The sequence below is a fragment of the Ovis aries genome, chromosome 2 (assembly GCF_016772045.2).
Source record: "Ovis aries strain OAR_USU_Benz2616 breed Rambouillet chromosome 2, ARS-UI_Ramb_v3.0, whole genome shotgun sequence".
NCBI classification, from domain to species: Eukaryota; Metazoa; Chordata; class Mammalia; order Artiodactyla; family Bovidae; genus Ovis; species Ovis aries.
The window spans coordinates 42,654,981-42,670,703 of record NC_056055.1 but is presented as its reverse complement, the minus strand read 5'-3'; the positions used below and the strand labels follow the sequence as shown (position 1 = coordinate 42,670,703).

Here is a 15,723-nt window from a genome sequence, read left to right as displayed (position 1 = left end):
TGCTGCTTCCTCCTTCTCTTTCTTGAGTCTTTCTAGTGTACCAAAGTGGAACTACCTAGCAAACCAGACTTCAGATTTTGGGGCCAAGTACAAGCCATGGTTAAAGGGAGTCTTTCTTGTGGATTGCAAGGCACTTTCTGGCCTCATGGTTGGTGCATGGCTGATTAGCTGCTCTGCCTGCCACAAGCCTAGGTGGGAATAAAGCTGACACATAGCATTTTGAACCATTATGGACACTACTTTGTATACCAGTCCAGTGAAATCGAGTTCAAAGGGCTAAACATGGCTGAAAGTCCAAGGCTGAGACTTTTGGCCATAATAAAGCATGAGTAAAAGGTGGTGGTGGGAAAAATACTTGGTTTTGGGGGTGTTGATCATAATCCATGTTTTTATTTTCTACCTTAAGGAAAAAGACATGTTTTTGGTAGAGGCCTGACTTATTTATTATTTAAATAACTGATTTCACATACTTTGGATGGTTTCATTACATATTCAAAAGTACAGTTTGTTTTTGTGGAATTTGAGTGGGCCCATTTCAAATTATGTTGGGTTGCTGATGGTCCCCCTCACAATATGCTTGTTCCAGGAGCTGCACATGAGTCTCTTCCTGATGAAGGATGAGGCTAGAAAGTCTGTTCATGTGGGAGTGATGGCCATGATCTGGAATCTTCTCACCAGTGGAGAACTCTGCTGCTGAATAACCAGTCGGGATGTTGAGAGGCACATCAAATATTTTCAAAGTGGGGGAAACACGTACTAGTTTTTCCTCTATTTATTTTCTACTTTTTAAATGAACCTGTATGATTAGAAAACATAAGACATAAAAAGTAATATAATGCTATATACCTAGAGTTATACTTTCTATAGTTATATCTACTGGTAGTTTAAATTTTAGTGGCTTTACATTTTTCATGTTTTCCAAGTTTTCTGAAATTATTATGTATTCATGAGAATTTGTTAATTATAGAACCAGGAATTTTTTAATAAAATTTCTTTCTTAACAAAACAAGCAAAAAAATCCATTTGACAAAAATGAATTACAGATGGATATGCAAAAAGGAAACGAAGTTTAACATGTTTGAGAAAAAAAATACAGATGACTTTATTCATTACCTTAAGCTAGGGAAGTGCTTCTAAATCAAGACATAATGTACACTAGCTGTGAAAGTAAACTTGATAACTTCCACTGCAATGTAATTAAGAATGCATGTTCACCCAAAGCCACCATAAAAAGACTCATAGAATAAGAAATATTTCTGGAAAAAATAATTGTCACATATACAGCTGAAAAAGTTGTTAGAAATATTTTTTTCTACATTGAAGATATATACTACTGTATGATATATAATGTTTATATTACTAAAAATATTAATTCCAGAATCTATAAATAACTCAAACAAATCACTCATGATAAAAAAAAAAATGATGGGGGGGGGGGGCTTCTCTGGTGGCTCAGTGGTGAAGAGTCTGCCTGCTAACGCAGGGGACTCTGGTTAGATTCCTGGTCCATACAGGAAGATCCCACATGCCTAACAGCAACCAAGCCCGTTTTCCACAACTATTAAGCCTGTGCTCTAAAGCCTGGAAACTGCAACAACTGAAGCCTAAGAGCCTAGAGCCTGTGATCCGCAAGAGGAGAGACCACTGTAAGGAGAAGTCCAAGCACCCCAGCTAGAGAAAAGCCCATGCAGCAGCAAAGACCCAGCACAGCCAAAAAAATAAACAAAAAAAAATGTTAATGATGGTGTCCCCCAAATGGGCAAAGGACATGACTGGGCACCTCAGAGAAGAAAGATAAACATACCGAAATGTTTGAAGATAACTGCTCAACTTCGTTAGTAATCAGAGCAACACAGAGATACCATCATGCATCCAACAAAGAAGAGCCGAAGGTCAAGTCTGAAAAGGCAAGTGGTGATGAGAATGTGAGTTACTAAGAACTTTCCTACACTGCTGGTGTTTCAGCCACTTGGGAAAACACTTGGTGTGATCTTGTCAAGTTCAGCGTGTGCATACACTATAAGCCAGCAATTCCAATTCTACTTATCTACCCAATGAGAAGTGCTCAAACGTGTGAATGAAATAACAAGTGCAAGAATACTCAGAGGTGGTTTTTATAATAGCGAGAAATTAGACAGGAGAAAAATATGCTGTAGCCCTGGAAATGACGCTGCAGTGAAAAAGGTGGAACCCAGCTACACACACACCAGTATGGCTATGTCTTAGTAACATAAGTAAAAGTGAAGTCGCTCGGTCATGTCCGACTCTTTGCGATCCCATGGACTGTAGTCTACCAGGCTTCTCTGTCCATTGGATTTTCTAGGCAAGAGTACTGGAGTGGGTTGCCATTTCCTTCTCCAAGGGATCTTCCCAACCCAGGGGTGGAACCCAGGTCTCCTGCATTGCAGGCAGATGCTTTACCCTCTAAGCCACCAGGGAAGCCCCTTAGTAACATAATGCTGAGAAAAACACCAGCCCAACAAGACGATATATGCACAATATAACACCACTTCCCAAAGTTTTGAAACAAGCAAACCCGAGCAGCATATTATTTAGGAATGCCCACACAATACGATAGAAAATTTTTAAAATCATCCAGAAAATGACAAACACAAAATGGATATTAGGGGTACTCTGTTGAAAAGACAGGTAGTGGGACTGGGGAGTTACACATCTGTAGCTTCAACCATGCAATGTATTGGTTGTATTATAGTCTTTAACTTTGGTAAGGGGTTCACAGTTGTCTTGGTCCTTACTGTATCTTATAACTTGGCTATATGTACCATTTTGTTCTGCTATTGTTGTTTAGTCACTATGTCATGTCTGACTCTTTTGTGACCCCAAGGACTGTAGCCTGCCATGCTCCCTGTCCATGGGATTCTCCAGGCAAGAATACTGGAGTAGGTTGCCATTTCCTTCTCCAGGGGATCTTCCCCACACAGGAATCAAACGCGTGTCTCCTGCATTGGCAGACAGGTTCTTTACCACTGAACCACCAGGGAAGCCATGTAACATTTCAATATATTGTATATTACATCATTTAAAAATATCGCAACTATAGAAGGAAACATGTAGCATGTCCAAAGCCTCTAAGTGGAACTCCTTTGATACGAATTGAGTTTTGACTCAGGATTTCAAACTTATTTTTTGGCTGTGCTGGGTCTTTATTGTGGTGCACAAGCTCTTAGTTGCTGCAAGTGGGCTTTCTCCAGTTGTGGCACTTGATGGCTTCTTTCGCTGTGGAGCTCAGGCTTCCCTTATTGCAGAGTACAGGCTCTAGAGTCATCAGGCTCAGCAGGTAGGGCTTGCGGGCTTAGTTGCCAAGTGGGAGTTTAGTTCCCCAACCAAGGACCTAACCTGCATCCCCTGCCTCTTGGAAGATGGATTCTCAACCACTGGACCACCAGGGGAAGTCCCTGGGATCACAAACTCTTAGATCCGTCTGGTCATGATGTATTGTTGTCTTATTAAAGGTGCTTTTAATTTGAAAACAGAAAAAAAAATCCTGGTTATAATCAATGGTATGGGGATTGAGGCGCAGATTTATTTCCTTATTCCCTCTCTCTGCTCCTTAGCATCTTCCTAAATGATCATGTCCCTGAGGGTGGTTAAGAGGGAGGAGGTGGAATGAGAGTTGATGGCCTGCTTTTTTAGGGCTCCCTGCAGACCAGACCTACCCTACCACAGTAGGGTATTGGACAGACCTCTGGGCATCCCAGGTGGCACTACTGGTAAAAAACCCACCTGCCAGTGCAGGAGACTTAAGAGACATAGGTTCAATCCCTGGGTGGGGAAGATCCCCTGGAGGAGGACATGGCAACCCACTCCAATATTTTTGCCTGGAGAATCCCATAGAGGAGCCTGGTGGGCTACAGTTCACGGGTTGCACAGAGTCGGACACGACTGAAGCAACTTCGCACGCATGCACTGGGTATCATTTTCACTGACAGGGCAACCCTCTGAACCTGAAGTCATTCTTTGAGGGTGAACAACAGGGTGAGGGCTTTGTTTCCTGAGTATACTGAGGACCTCCTCTGGCCTTGCACTCCTCCCAGGGGTCAGGTTATTAGACTGACACACAATCCTTTACTTCTCAGCAGAACTGCTGGAAGAGCCAGGGTGGCAAAGTGATTCCTGGGGCAGTGAGGGGAGATTGGAGGTCAGGGCAGTCTAGTGAGGGGATGGGAAAAGCAAGTGCCTTATGGAGGAGTGGAGGTAAGAGAGATACACAAAATCAAGGGGCCACTGTGAGCTCCTGCCACACACAAGAGGGACTCCCAGGAGGGGAGTGCTGTCACCATGGGAATCCTCTCCTTTTTCCTTCATGGGGTGATGGCTGACCTGGAAATGAATCCAGATCTTCAGTTTCCAGCCCAGGGCACTGTCATGACAACCTTTCCTTTTCTTCTCTGCAATCCCACCCACAGACAACCTTTTACATAGTATTCAAAGTGGGGGAGGTAAGGGAGTTCAAGCTGTCGGGAGTCACATGGACCTTCCATCAAAGAAGTAACCAGGCTGTTGTGCTTAGCATTTAAAGTCAGGGGCTGTCAAACCTTTCTGGCAGCGGTTTAGTTGCTCAGTCGTGTCCAACGTTTTGAGATCCCATGAACGGTAACCGGCCAGGCTCCTCTGTCCATGGGATTTTCCAGGCAAGAATACTGGAGTGGGTTGCCATTTCCTTCTCCAGGGGATCTTCCTGACCCAGTGATCGAACCCATGGCTCCTGCATCTCATTGCAGGCAGATTCTTTACCACTAAGCCACCAGAGAAGCTCAAACCTTTAAGACTCACAAAAGTGTAAACTGAGATCCAGAAATCCAAAAGGGTTTCCCAGGTGGCACTAGTGGGTAAAGAACCCACCTGCTAATGAAGAAGACATAAAAGTTCAATCCCTGGGTTGGGAAGATCCCCTGGAGGAGAGCATGGCAACCCACTCCAGTATTCTTGCCTAGAGAATCCCATGTAGCCTGGTGGGCTACAGTCCATGAGGTCTCACAGAGTCAGACACTAGTGAAGCAATTTCGGATGTATGCAGAAATCTAAAAAGCACAGAGGTCAGTCCAGGTTTTAAACTTTCTTACTCCATCTTCTTGAGTTTCCTGGCTGCCCAGCTGGGTATGTCTGAACATGACAAGCCCACAGCTTTCCTGTTGTTTGTGTTCTACCTGTATGCAGATGAGCAGAAACAGGAAGAAAGCCTTTCTGTTTAGCAGCAACACTGCCCCCCGCCCCCAAATCTCCCCTTCCCCACCCTGCTTCTCCAGCCTGGCTTCCCTTACCACAAATCTATATAGCCTTTAGCTCAAGGAGCCAACATTAATCACCAGTGGGGTTGGAGCAATAGTGTTGTTCCTTGGCTCCAAGCCAGACTCCCAGGATGTGCGTCAGAAAAAGCCAGTGAGTGAAATTCCAAAGCAGTGTGAGTCACCGTGGGGGAGAAGGAGAGACCAGAGAGAAATCAGAATGACAGTCTGAGGGCAGACCCACACAGAGCCCTGGGGTCAGGGGCTGGGTGAGGGATCTGGAATGCTCACCTGCCCAAAGATGGGATCATGCATTCCTGGCCAAGTAGCTTCTCTCTGAAGTCTGGGCAGGGCGGGAACTGACCAGGAGGCCTGCCAGTAAGTCCCACCCCTGGATACAGTGACCATGCCCCTCACCTGGCTCCCCATAGGCTGGCCTTTGGATCCCAGCCCCGAAAAATCCCTCTGGTTGTTTCTTCACTCATTCCCTCCCTCCCACTGACCTGGCCCAGGACACTGCTTCCAGACGGGGAATAGTGACAAGCCAGCCAGGCCCCAGAGAAGAGGCGGCAGGTAAGTCCATCACTCACATCTCACTGGCCTCGAGACCATCCTGGGCATCTTTCTCTGTGCTTGGGGGAAAAGACAAGAGTTGTGTCAAGCCCCATCTTTCCCTATCTGTGCTCACCTGTCCCAATCTCAGGACAATGTGGGGTTCTCACGATGCGATCTTGCGGAAGAGCTGTGAAGGCAGCTCGAAGGGCAGGTGGGTTAGGAATCTTACCCATTAAGGCGCAGTAGCCCCTTGACTGTGTGTGGCCCAAAAACCTGAGGCAGCCAGTGTCAGGGCAGGAAGTGGGGGGAATGTCTGCAGGTGGCCTGGATCCTACTCTCTCCTTGTGAACCTAGCCAGGAGGGAAAGGGAAGCAGGGAAGGCAAGCCCCCGCAACAGCCCATTTCATGCTTATCAATCAAAGCGGCCACTGGCCAGTATGGCTATAACAGCCTATGATTCTGGGGCCACTGTGGCCCTTAGGCTTACTCTGTCTCTGCCCCTCTCCTACCTGAAAGGTCGCTGCTGATACCAGAAACGCCTCCAGTTACACTGAGCCTGGCCTTTCCTTCCATCTCAGCCCAGTCCCTCTGTGACCCCTTCATGGCCTCCTCCCCACTCCAGGAGCACCCCAGTTTTTTAGGCAGTGGGATCCATTTCTCCAAAAACAAACCAAACACATCCCTAACCCCATTTTCATCCTCTCAGACTTCTACCTCACCCAATTTGGCTCTTTTTTTCTAGTTGCCCATGAATAAGAAATCTCAGGCTTGCTCTAGGAATTGCTTCAGGGCAGCAGAGATCCCTGGGCTAACCTGCTGTTGCTTCCTTGCAAAGGAGCAGAAGAGTGAGGGAGACCTTTTGTCTTAGGAACCAGCCTAAGACCATGGGTGTGTGGGCTGTGGTGACTCAGGCAAGGGGCTAGGTCTTCCATGGGTGGCCATGAGCCTTGGTAAGCTGGAAAGGTGGAGGTGAGCACAGCTTGGGTTTCCCTGGTGGCTTAGCAGTAAAGAACCTGCCTGCCAATGCAGGAGATGCAGGTTCCACCCTTGGGTTGGGAAGATCCCCTGGAGAAAGAAATGGCAACCCACTCCAGAAGTTTTGCCTGAGAAATCCCATGGACAGAGGAAACTGGCAGGCTACAGTCCAAGGGGTCACAAAGAGTCAGACTCGACTGAGCACGTATGAGCACAGCTTGGCTAAGAGGAGCTATGTGAGGTAACCATTCAAGGATTCAGCTGATCATCTTTAGAGTTAACCTTTGTCCGAGGTTCTAAGGCATAGTAATTTTAGGTCTTCTCTGTGTTACCAGACCTTTAGGCTTCAGGGCATACTTACTCATCTCTAGCTGTTAAAACCTGTCAGTTCTGCTGTTGGAGATTATATACATATATATATATTTATACACATACATGTGCATCCCATCAGCTGAGTTAAAAACCCATGCCTTGAGGCATGAAAATGTCTCCATATTGTTGACACCCTATAGGGCAATCTGGGATAAGTATGGGCTGGAGGAGGACTTTGAGACAAGTTTCAGCTGGCCCATTCCTGCTTCTCTGCTTTCTGTCTCCCTAAAAACATCATGTGATAACAAAACACAGAGTTTCCAAACTGGGGAACCTCATCTCACAGCCCCAACTAGTCTCCCGCACAGGAGGAGACTGAAGCCCAGAGATGAAAGCATGGTGCAGGGGCCAGAGCCTGGTGTGGCCACAAGCTCTCTGGGTGACTTTCCTGGGCTGTTTTCTGCTCTGGGCCTCAGTTTTCACATCTGTAAGTGAGGAGGATTATTTGTAAGTGAAAGAAGAATGTGTTAATGCTCTAATATCAGGGAATGAGGGGACTTCCCTGGTGGTCCAGTGGCTAAGACTTTCTGATCCCAATGCGGGGGGCCTGGGTTCAATCTCTGGTCAGGGAACTAGATCCCTCATGCCACAACTAAGAGCTGGTGTGGCCAAATAAATAAATATGAAAGTAAAATAAAATCAGGGCATGAGGTTGTAAGGGGCTCAGGGGCTGTGCCATCTCCTCTCAGAGGCCCCAAGCTAGCTTCCAGAATAGAATTCTTGTTCTGTGCTGCCCTGACAATTCACGTCACTCCTTGATGCTTTAATGTCCTCATCTACCAAGTGGGGATAATAATAGTACCTCCTTACAGGATGGTTTTGAAGTTTAAATGAAGTAGCAGATGTAGCCCAATAGTGGGCATGTAATAAACTCTCCATAAATTATTATTGGGACTTCCCTGGTGACCCAGTGGTTAGGAGTCCCAGCTTACATTGCAGGGGCCACTGGTTCAATCCCTGGTTGAGAAACTAAGATCCTATATGCTGTGTGGTATGGCCAATAAACAAAATTTTAAAAATAAATTATTATTATTAATCATTATAATTAAACTTAAATCCCTTGATGGCATCACTATCATTTTATAATCCTCACAATCTCTAGCAATGTCTGGCACTATGTGTGAGTGCTCAGTTGCTCTGACTCTGTAGCCCTCCAGGCTCCTCTGTCCATAGAATTTTCCAGGCAAGAATACTAGAGTGGGTTGCCATTTCCTTCTCCAGGGGATCTTCCTGATCTGGAATTGAACCCTCATCTCCTGCATTGCAGGCAGACCTTCCACCACTGAGTCACCAGAACCCCAACGGCATGGGAATCCAGCTTTGGCCTCCACCCGATTCTCTTTCTTGCCTTGTGGGAGTCTGAGCGCCAAGAAGACTCCAGGGCCGGGGCAAAAGATGCAGGGTGCCTCTGGAGGAAACTCAGGGTGCAAAGGAGGACTAGGTCAGTCCCTTCCTGAATAGCCCTGCACAATCCTTTAACCTTGGTCAAGAGCAGCTCCAACCCCAGACTCAAGTCTGGCTACCAACATGCAGCAATGGCCAAGGCAGATTACAAGTTTAGGCTAAACTGACCTTGAGGAGAAGAAGGGGACGACAGAGGATGAGATGGTTGGATGGCATCACTGACTCAATGGACATGAGTTTGAGTAAACTCTGGGAGTTGGTGATGGACAGGCAGGCCTGGCACACTGCAGTCCATGGGGTCGCAAAGTGTCAGACAAGACTGAGCGACTGAACTAAACTGAAATGCCCTTGAGGAGAACACTGAGCCTTCAGAGTGTTTACTAAACAAACCCTGTACTCTGAGTGTGTGTTAGTTGCTCAGTCGTGTCCAACTCCGTGGACAGACACAGACTACCCCGGGGAACTGTAGCCCACCAATTTCCTCATGGAAATCTCTAGGCAAGAGTACTGGAGTGGGTTGCCATTCCCTTCTCCAATGGTGCTCTGAGTAGGGCAGCCAAATTTAACCCAGCTTTATTGCCACACGATTATGTTTTCAAGACGCTCCATTCTGTGCCATGCGTTCCTTTATCTGGAGGCAGTAATACACGCTCACAGTGGACCACTCCTGAGGGGCAATAGAAAACGTTCCCATCCCTACCATCAGTTATTATCTCTATAAGCTCTAGCACAAGAAGATACCGAGGGAGAAAACTGGGTCAGAAGATAGGAGATTGGGGCCCTCTGGATGCACACTTTCCATGCCCTCTCTCCCTCTCTCAAATACCGCAGCCACATGGAAACTCATGGGGGAACAGTTGGGGCTTTTTATAATTTTATTTGTTAACAGTTGGGGCTATTTTTTATGTGTGTGCTGCAATGCCTCATGAAAAAGTTGTGAAAAAAACAAGTCTATTTTGGGGTGATCAGCCTCCTCAGAGCTTCTCACTTGCAGCTCCACAGGCTCCAGGAATGGGCCAGCCCTCTCTCAGAAGTACTGTAGCTTACCTAAAGTGTGGAATTCTGGGCCCAGATGCACTGGCTAGGGGATGCATTTATATATGTGTGTGTGTGCATGCATGCTAAGCTGCTTTAGTTATGTCGCTTTAGTCATGTCTGACTCTTTGCAACACCATGGACTTCAGCTTACCAGGCTCCTCTGTCCATGGGGATTCTCCAGGTAAGAATATTGGAGTGGGTTGCCATTTCCTCCTCCAGGGGACCTTCCTGATGCAGGGATCGAACCTGTGTCTCTTATGTCTCCTGCATTGGCAGGCAGCTTCTTTACCACTAATGCCACATGGGAAGCCCCATATTTATATTTATATTTATATGCACATGTTTATATATTTGTTTTTGGCTGTGGTGGGTTTCATCCTTGCAGCATGCAGGATCTTTCATCGTGATGCTCAGGTTCCATAGTATATGGACTCAATAGTTGCCCCATGGCACATGGGATCCTAGTTCCCTGAGCAGGGATTGAACCTGCATCCCCTGCATTGGAAGGTGGATTCTTAACCACTGGACCACCAAAGAAGTCTGTAGGGGATGCATCTTTGTACTCTTCTTGTCACTTTTTTGCCTAGAAAGCAGGGCAGAAGTAACACCATCTAGTTTCTTTCTGCTTCTGGCTGTTCTAGCAGTGACTTCCAGTACACTGTCCTGAGAAATAAACATCCCAGAATACTCAGCGTAGATCATTGCATTCATGCTGATGGTCCTTGCAGCTCTTTGAAAACTTAAACCTATGAGTGCTCAAGTTTCCCTACTGAATGAAGAACCATTTCAAAGCTGCAGTGTATGTTTTGTAGTGGCCTCAGCCAGCTGTGGTTGTGCAGGAGACAGGGTTTGGGTAGGGGGCTTGGGTGGATGGGCAGAGAGGTCTGCATGCTCAGATGTCCACCAACAAAGCTGTAGCCTAGCCTGACCCAAAAGGGAGGGGACTCTAGTTCCTGCTGGATGCAGCCCTGCCACTCCACAGTGTGGCTGTAGGAAAGCTGCAAGAGCTGTCTGGGCTTGGAGGATCCTGGGCAGAATTCACTACCCACCTACTTTGTTCATTTTCTCATGATCTTCCTGCGCATCCTCCCAATCCCTGCCTCCCCCCACTCCCATGGGCCACCAGGCGCTGGGCTATGGTAGACTTGAAATTTTCCAACTCTGGTAGGTCAGATTATCAGAATTCCAGCCCCCAACCCCCACTCCGCCACCCCCGCCCATCCAAACCTCATGCTCCTGTGCTGTCTGCACTCTATAGGCAGCCCGGGGCATATGGGTGTACATGTGACTGCCCCTCCTTTCCAGCATAGGGCCGTGATGGGGAGCAGGCAAAAGTGGAGGAAGAGTTGGAGGGGTCACACAGTCTCTGATCTCAGCCCAGGAAGACGAGATCATCTAGCAACCCCTTGACTTTGGGCAAGAAACATTGTTGTCCTCGATGGGAGATCAGAGAGATATGTTCCTTGCTCAAAGTCACACAGCCATGATGGAGGGGCTACCAGAACTGAGTTCAGCTCCTTCTCTGTTTTGGTTTCATTCACTCTGGGCTCTTGGGGATGCTGTGGTCCACATATCTGCCCTCAGTGGGCTTTGTGGGGGGCCCTCCTCTTCCCTTGGCTTCTTCTGTCTTGACACCCCTGCCCCTGGGGAGTCATCCCAGAGATGCCCTTCCATTATCCTTTAAAGACACTTCCGGAGGTCTATGGCTGGCCTCTCCAAACCACCTCCTCCTCACGCCCGACTTTTTTTCTTTTCTTTTAAAAAATTTTTACTTATTTATTTATTTTTGGCTGTGTTGGGTCTTCATTGCTTTTGCATGGGCTTTCTCTAGTTGTGGGGAGCAGGGATGACTCTCTAGTTGTGGAGCATGGGCTTCTCAATGCAGTGGTTTCTCTTGCTGCTGAGCACCAGCTCTCAGGTGCTCAGGCTTCAGTAGTTGGTGGCTCCTGGGCTCTAGAGCACAGCTCAATAGTTGTGGTGCATGGGCTTAGTTGCCCTGCAGCATGTGAGATCTGCCCAGACCAGGGATTGAATCCATGTCTCCTGCACTGGCAGGCAGACCCTTTACTGCTGAGCCAACCAGGGAGGCCTTCCAACCCCTTTTCTCATCATTCCCTATTTCTCCAGAAGTTCTCAAATTTTCTTTGACTGAACTGGCTCCAGATGATGACAGCTCATTTAAAAAAAGCTGCAAGTGGGGATGATGGCAGAATGGGGTTCTCTCTCTGCCTCTTACCATGTGTCTAATTCCTCTGCCCTCCTCTTCAAAAAGCTTCCTTCCGTACTTGGCCTTGGCAGCCATCAACTAATATTTTACTGAGTCCCAATTTGGGTCAGGAGCTGCTCCAGTGAAAAGAACAGCTAATAAAATATAGGCCGTCCATGCTAGGAACTCATATCAGATGTCAGTGCTGGAATGAGCGTCGAAGGCCACCTGATCCAATCCCTGTACAAGAGGAAGCTGAATCTCAGAGAGGCCCAGGAACTGTCTGTCTCACGGCTGCGTAGGAACAGATTCCAGGCCTCTGGATGGCCAGTGGATCCCTCTTTCCAAATCACCAAACTAGAACGTGCAGATGCCTGCAGCATGGGATGGCCCATGACCCCAGTACTTGCCCTTCAAGTAGCCCCTTGACTCTCTGAGATGGCCTCTCTCTTGGCCCTGGGGCTGAGTGTCTAAGCCTACTGGGCTTGGGCAACAGAAGCCACGCTGTGGCCCTGAGAAGGATCCTCTGTTTGGGCTGACTGACCTGGTGGTGCCTCTTTGCTTTCCTCACTGTGTGCTCATTCCTTTCCCCTCTCTTTCCCCCTTCCCATCCAGCCCAACTGTGAGCTTGGAGCAAGCACCCAGCAATGGCAGCTGGAAGAAAAGGCCAGTATGACCTGAGGAGGTCCTCTATGGACAGCCTGTGAGTAGCCACTGGGTGATGTCAACTCCTTCCCCATTGTTTTCCTCACCCTAAGCATTTATTTACCTGTCAAGGATTTATAGAGTATCTTGAGTATCTGTTGCCTGGTGCTAGATGAGCATGACGGGTCCTCTTTTGATTAGGCACAGTTAAAGACCCTGATGCTGGGAAAGATTGAGGGCAAGAGGAAAAGGGGGTGACTGAGGATGAGATGGTTGGATGGCATCACCAACTCAATGGACATGAGTTTGAGCAAACTCTGGGGATGGTGATGGACAGGGAAGCCTAGCGTGCTGCAGTCCATGGAGTCGCAAAGAGTCTGACATAACTGAGAGACTGAACAACAACTTCCCGTAAGAGTCCTCAGTACTGTGAGGGACAGAGAGAACCAATGATACAGCAGGGTGACTGATAATATTAGGGGAGTCTAGAGGAAGGGTTGGGAATGTAGATTTTGTAGGGGATACTCACTGAAGACTTCCTGGAGGAAGTGACATCAAAGCTGAGACTGGAAGGATGAGTGAGTAATATCCAAATGAAGAGGGTGGAAAGAGAAAGGGTGCTCAGGCTTAGGGAATCCCTTGAGCAAAGGCCCAGAAGATTCCTGTTTCCTAGTGGGGACCTGGAGGTACCTCCTGAGCCTTGGGCAAGAAGACTGAGAGACTCCAGGCTTCCGGATTCAGCTCCTTCACCCTGCAGGGGCTCTGCATCTTGAGAAGCCTGTTTTTGCTCTCCTACAGAGACATTACTTTGCCAACAAAGGTCCATCTAGTCAAGGCTATGGTTTTTACTGTGGTCGTGTATGGATGTGAGAGTTGGACTGTGAAGAAAGCTGAGTGCCGAAGAATTGATGCTTTTGAACTGTGGTGTTGGAGAAGACTCTTGAGAGTCCTTTGGACTGCAAGGAGATCCAACCAGTCCATTCTGAAGGAGATCAGCCCTGGTTGTTCTTTGGAAGCAATGATGCTAAAGCTGAAACTCCAGTACTTTGGCCACCTCGTGCAAAGAGTTGACTCATTGGAAAAGACTCTGATGCTGGGAGGGATTGGGGGCAGGAGGAGAAGGGGATGACAGAGGATGAGATGGCTGGATGGCATCACTGACTCGATAGACGTGAGTTTGAGTGAGTTGGCAGTTGGTGATGGACAGGGAGGCCTGGCGTGCTGTGATTCATGGGGTCACAAAGAGTCGGACACGACTGAGCGACTGAACTGAACTGAACTGAACAGGGTGGCAATGGCACAGGCCCACTGAACACTGCTGGGGAGAGAGTCATACTATGCTTAGAAGGTTCAGTTGTGTCCAACTCTTTGCAGCCCCATAGACTGCAGCCTACCAGGCTCCTCTGTCCATGAGATTTTCCAGGCGAGAGTACTGGAGGGGGCTGCATTTCCTTCTCCAGGGGATCTTCCCAACCCAGGAATCAAACCCAGGTCTCCCGCATTGCAGACAGGCGCTTTACCATCTGAGCCACCAGGAAAGCTCCAAGAATACTTGGAGTGGGTTGCAATTCCCTTCTCCAATGGATCTTCCTGACCCAGGGATCAAACCCACATCTCTTCATCTCCTGCATGGAGAAGCAGGTTCTTTACCACTAGCGCCACTTGGGAAGCCCGGGAAGAGAGTCATCCCAAGTCAAAAAGTCTGTGAGGTGGGCCTCACAAAGGCTTGAGTGTTCCAGGCGAGGGCTGAAGAGAAGCAAGGCTAGTAGCCAGCAAGCAGTTGAAGGGCTGAAGCTGCCTGGGAAGCAAATGGAACATGCAAGCTGGAGAAGGGCACAGTGGGTGGGGTCTGCCTAGCTTGGGCTGGCACAGGGGAGGGACCTTCAGAGCCACAGGGAGAGGAGGGTTTGGTGCTTCAGGGGTGCCTACCTGAGAAGTGATGGAGAGTTCTCTCCCCAGACCAGCCTCCTGCTGCTGAGCTTCAGGAAAACAGCAGAGCAGGGTGTCCTGGAGGAGGGTGGTTAAAGAGATAGATGGTGGAGGGTGACTTTGGGGGACAAGTTCAAGGGGTTTATGTCACCAGGCAGGAGGAATCACAAGGGGGCTGTGGTAAGGGAAGAGACGATGGCGAGGCAGGAAGCTAGAATGGAACCTACCTCCAAGCTGCTAGCAGCCCCTCAGGCTGTGGCCAGGCGGTGTCCCCACAGGGTGAGTAAGCCCAGTGATGCACGTCCTTGCTTGGGCCACCAGCAGAAAGGCAGTGCTGACATGCAGCCAGCCAGTGATGTAGGGCAGTCAACAGCCCATTCTGAAGTGCTCTGAAGAGACAAACAGTGGTTCCAAGCTGCAGGAACTAGGCAGAGGGGGGCAGTGTGTATGTGTAACAGAAGAAAGGAAAAGGCAGAGAGAAAAAGAGGCCAGGAACCTTAGCAGAAAAACTTCCCACTCAGGCTTGACTGGAAAAATACCACTGACCCTTTAACAACAAGAGCTTCAACTGTGCAGGTCCACTTAAAGGCAGATTTTTTCCCCCAATAAACATGTACACAGTTGGGGCTCCCTACTCACGGGTTTCTGCATCCGTGTGCATGCATGCATGTTAAGTCGCTTTAGTCATGTTAGACTCTTTGCAACCCTATGAACTGTAGCCCACCAGGCTCCTCTGTCCATGGAATTCCCCAGGCAAGAACACTGCAGGGAAACCTGAGAACAGGAAGGAACAACTGTATTCATTGAACTTCATCATTTTATATAAGAGACTTCAGCATCTGAGGGTTTTGCTCTTCCAGGGGGGCTCCCAAAACCAATCTCTGGTGGATCCAAAGGAATGATTGTAATCCGAAGTCAGGAAAATGGTCTATCTAGGGCTAGGGTGGGCAGGATGCAAGGGGAGGGGGAGGGGAAGGGGGAGGCGGCCTGTGTATGAAATGCTGCCAAGGGCCAGGAGCTGGGGCCTGGGACAGGGCTCAAAGTAAGCCGCTGACAACTCCTTGGTTGCTGGCGAGGGGACCCAGCCTCAGGGAATGGCTCTGTTTTCCAGGATTCTGGCATTGGCAGGCTGTGTAAAGATGAAGCAAACTTGGTAGCCAGACCCTTGGCCTGGGAACCAACATCTCGAGGCTGTCTTGAGTAGCTGCGAGGTGTGAACTGAGGGCCAGGGTTGGGTGGGAAGATCTGGCATTGGCCAGTTAAGGCAGAGGCTGAAGGCCGGGACTTGGTAGTGAACTACCTCTCAAGCTGAGAATCTTCAACTGCCCTGATGAGGAGAAGAAGCTGGGATCT

At 48.4% G+C, this 15,723-nt stretch overlaps 1 protein-coding gene and 1 long non-coding RNA gene across 4 annotated transcripts in view; one reads left to right on the top strand and one right to left on the bottom strand.

The window, feature by feature from the left end:
• Positions 1–430: 430 nt before the first annotated feature.
• On the bottom strand, positions 431–5,610 carry LOC132659295 (uncharacterized). The gene is made up of 3 exons (XR_009599539.1): positions 5,538–5,610; positions 1,805–1,899; positions 431–796 (listed from the first exon to the last, which is right to left on the bottom strand). It is a non-coding gene; the product is annotated as an uncharacterized LOC132659295 (long non-coding RNA).
• A 50-nt stretch (positions 5,611–5,660) lies between these two features.
• Positions 5,661–15,723, top strand: part of RHOBTB2 (Rho related BTB domain containing 2) — a 32,015-nt gene continuing 21,952 nt past the window's right edge. For 2 of the 3 annotated variants that reach the window (XR_006058448.1, XM_060408789.1), the window contains exons 1-2: positions 5,735–5,819; positions 12,412–12,499. Coding sequence is in view for 2 of the 3 variants with exons in the window: in XM_060408789.1 (XP_060264772.1) it covers positions 12,444–12,499 (56 nt within the window). In the remaining variant the exon portion in view is untranslated. Of the gene's footprint in view, positions 5,820–12,411; positions 12,500–15,723 lie in introns of all 3 variants that reach the window. The other variant, XM_027964327.3, reaches the window with a different exon arrangement.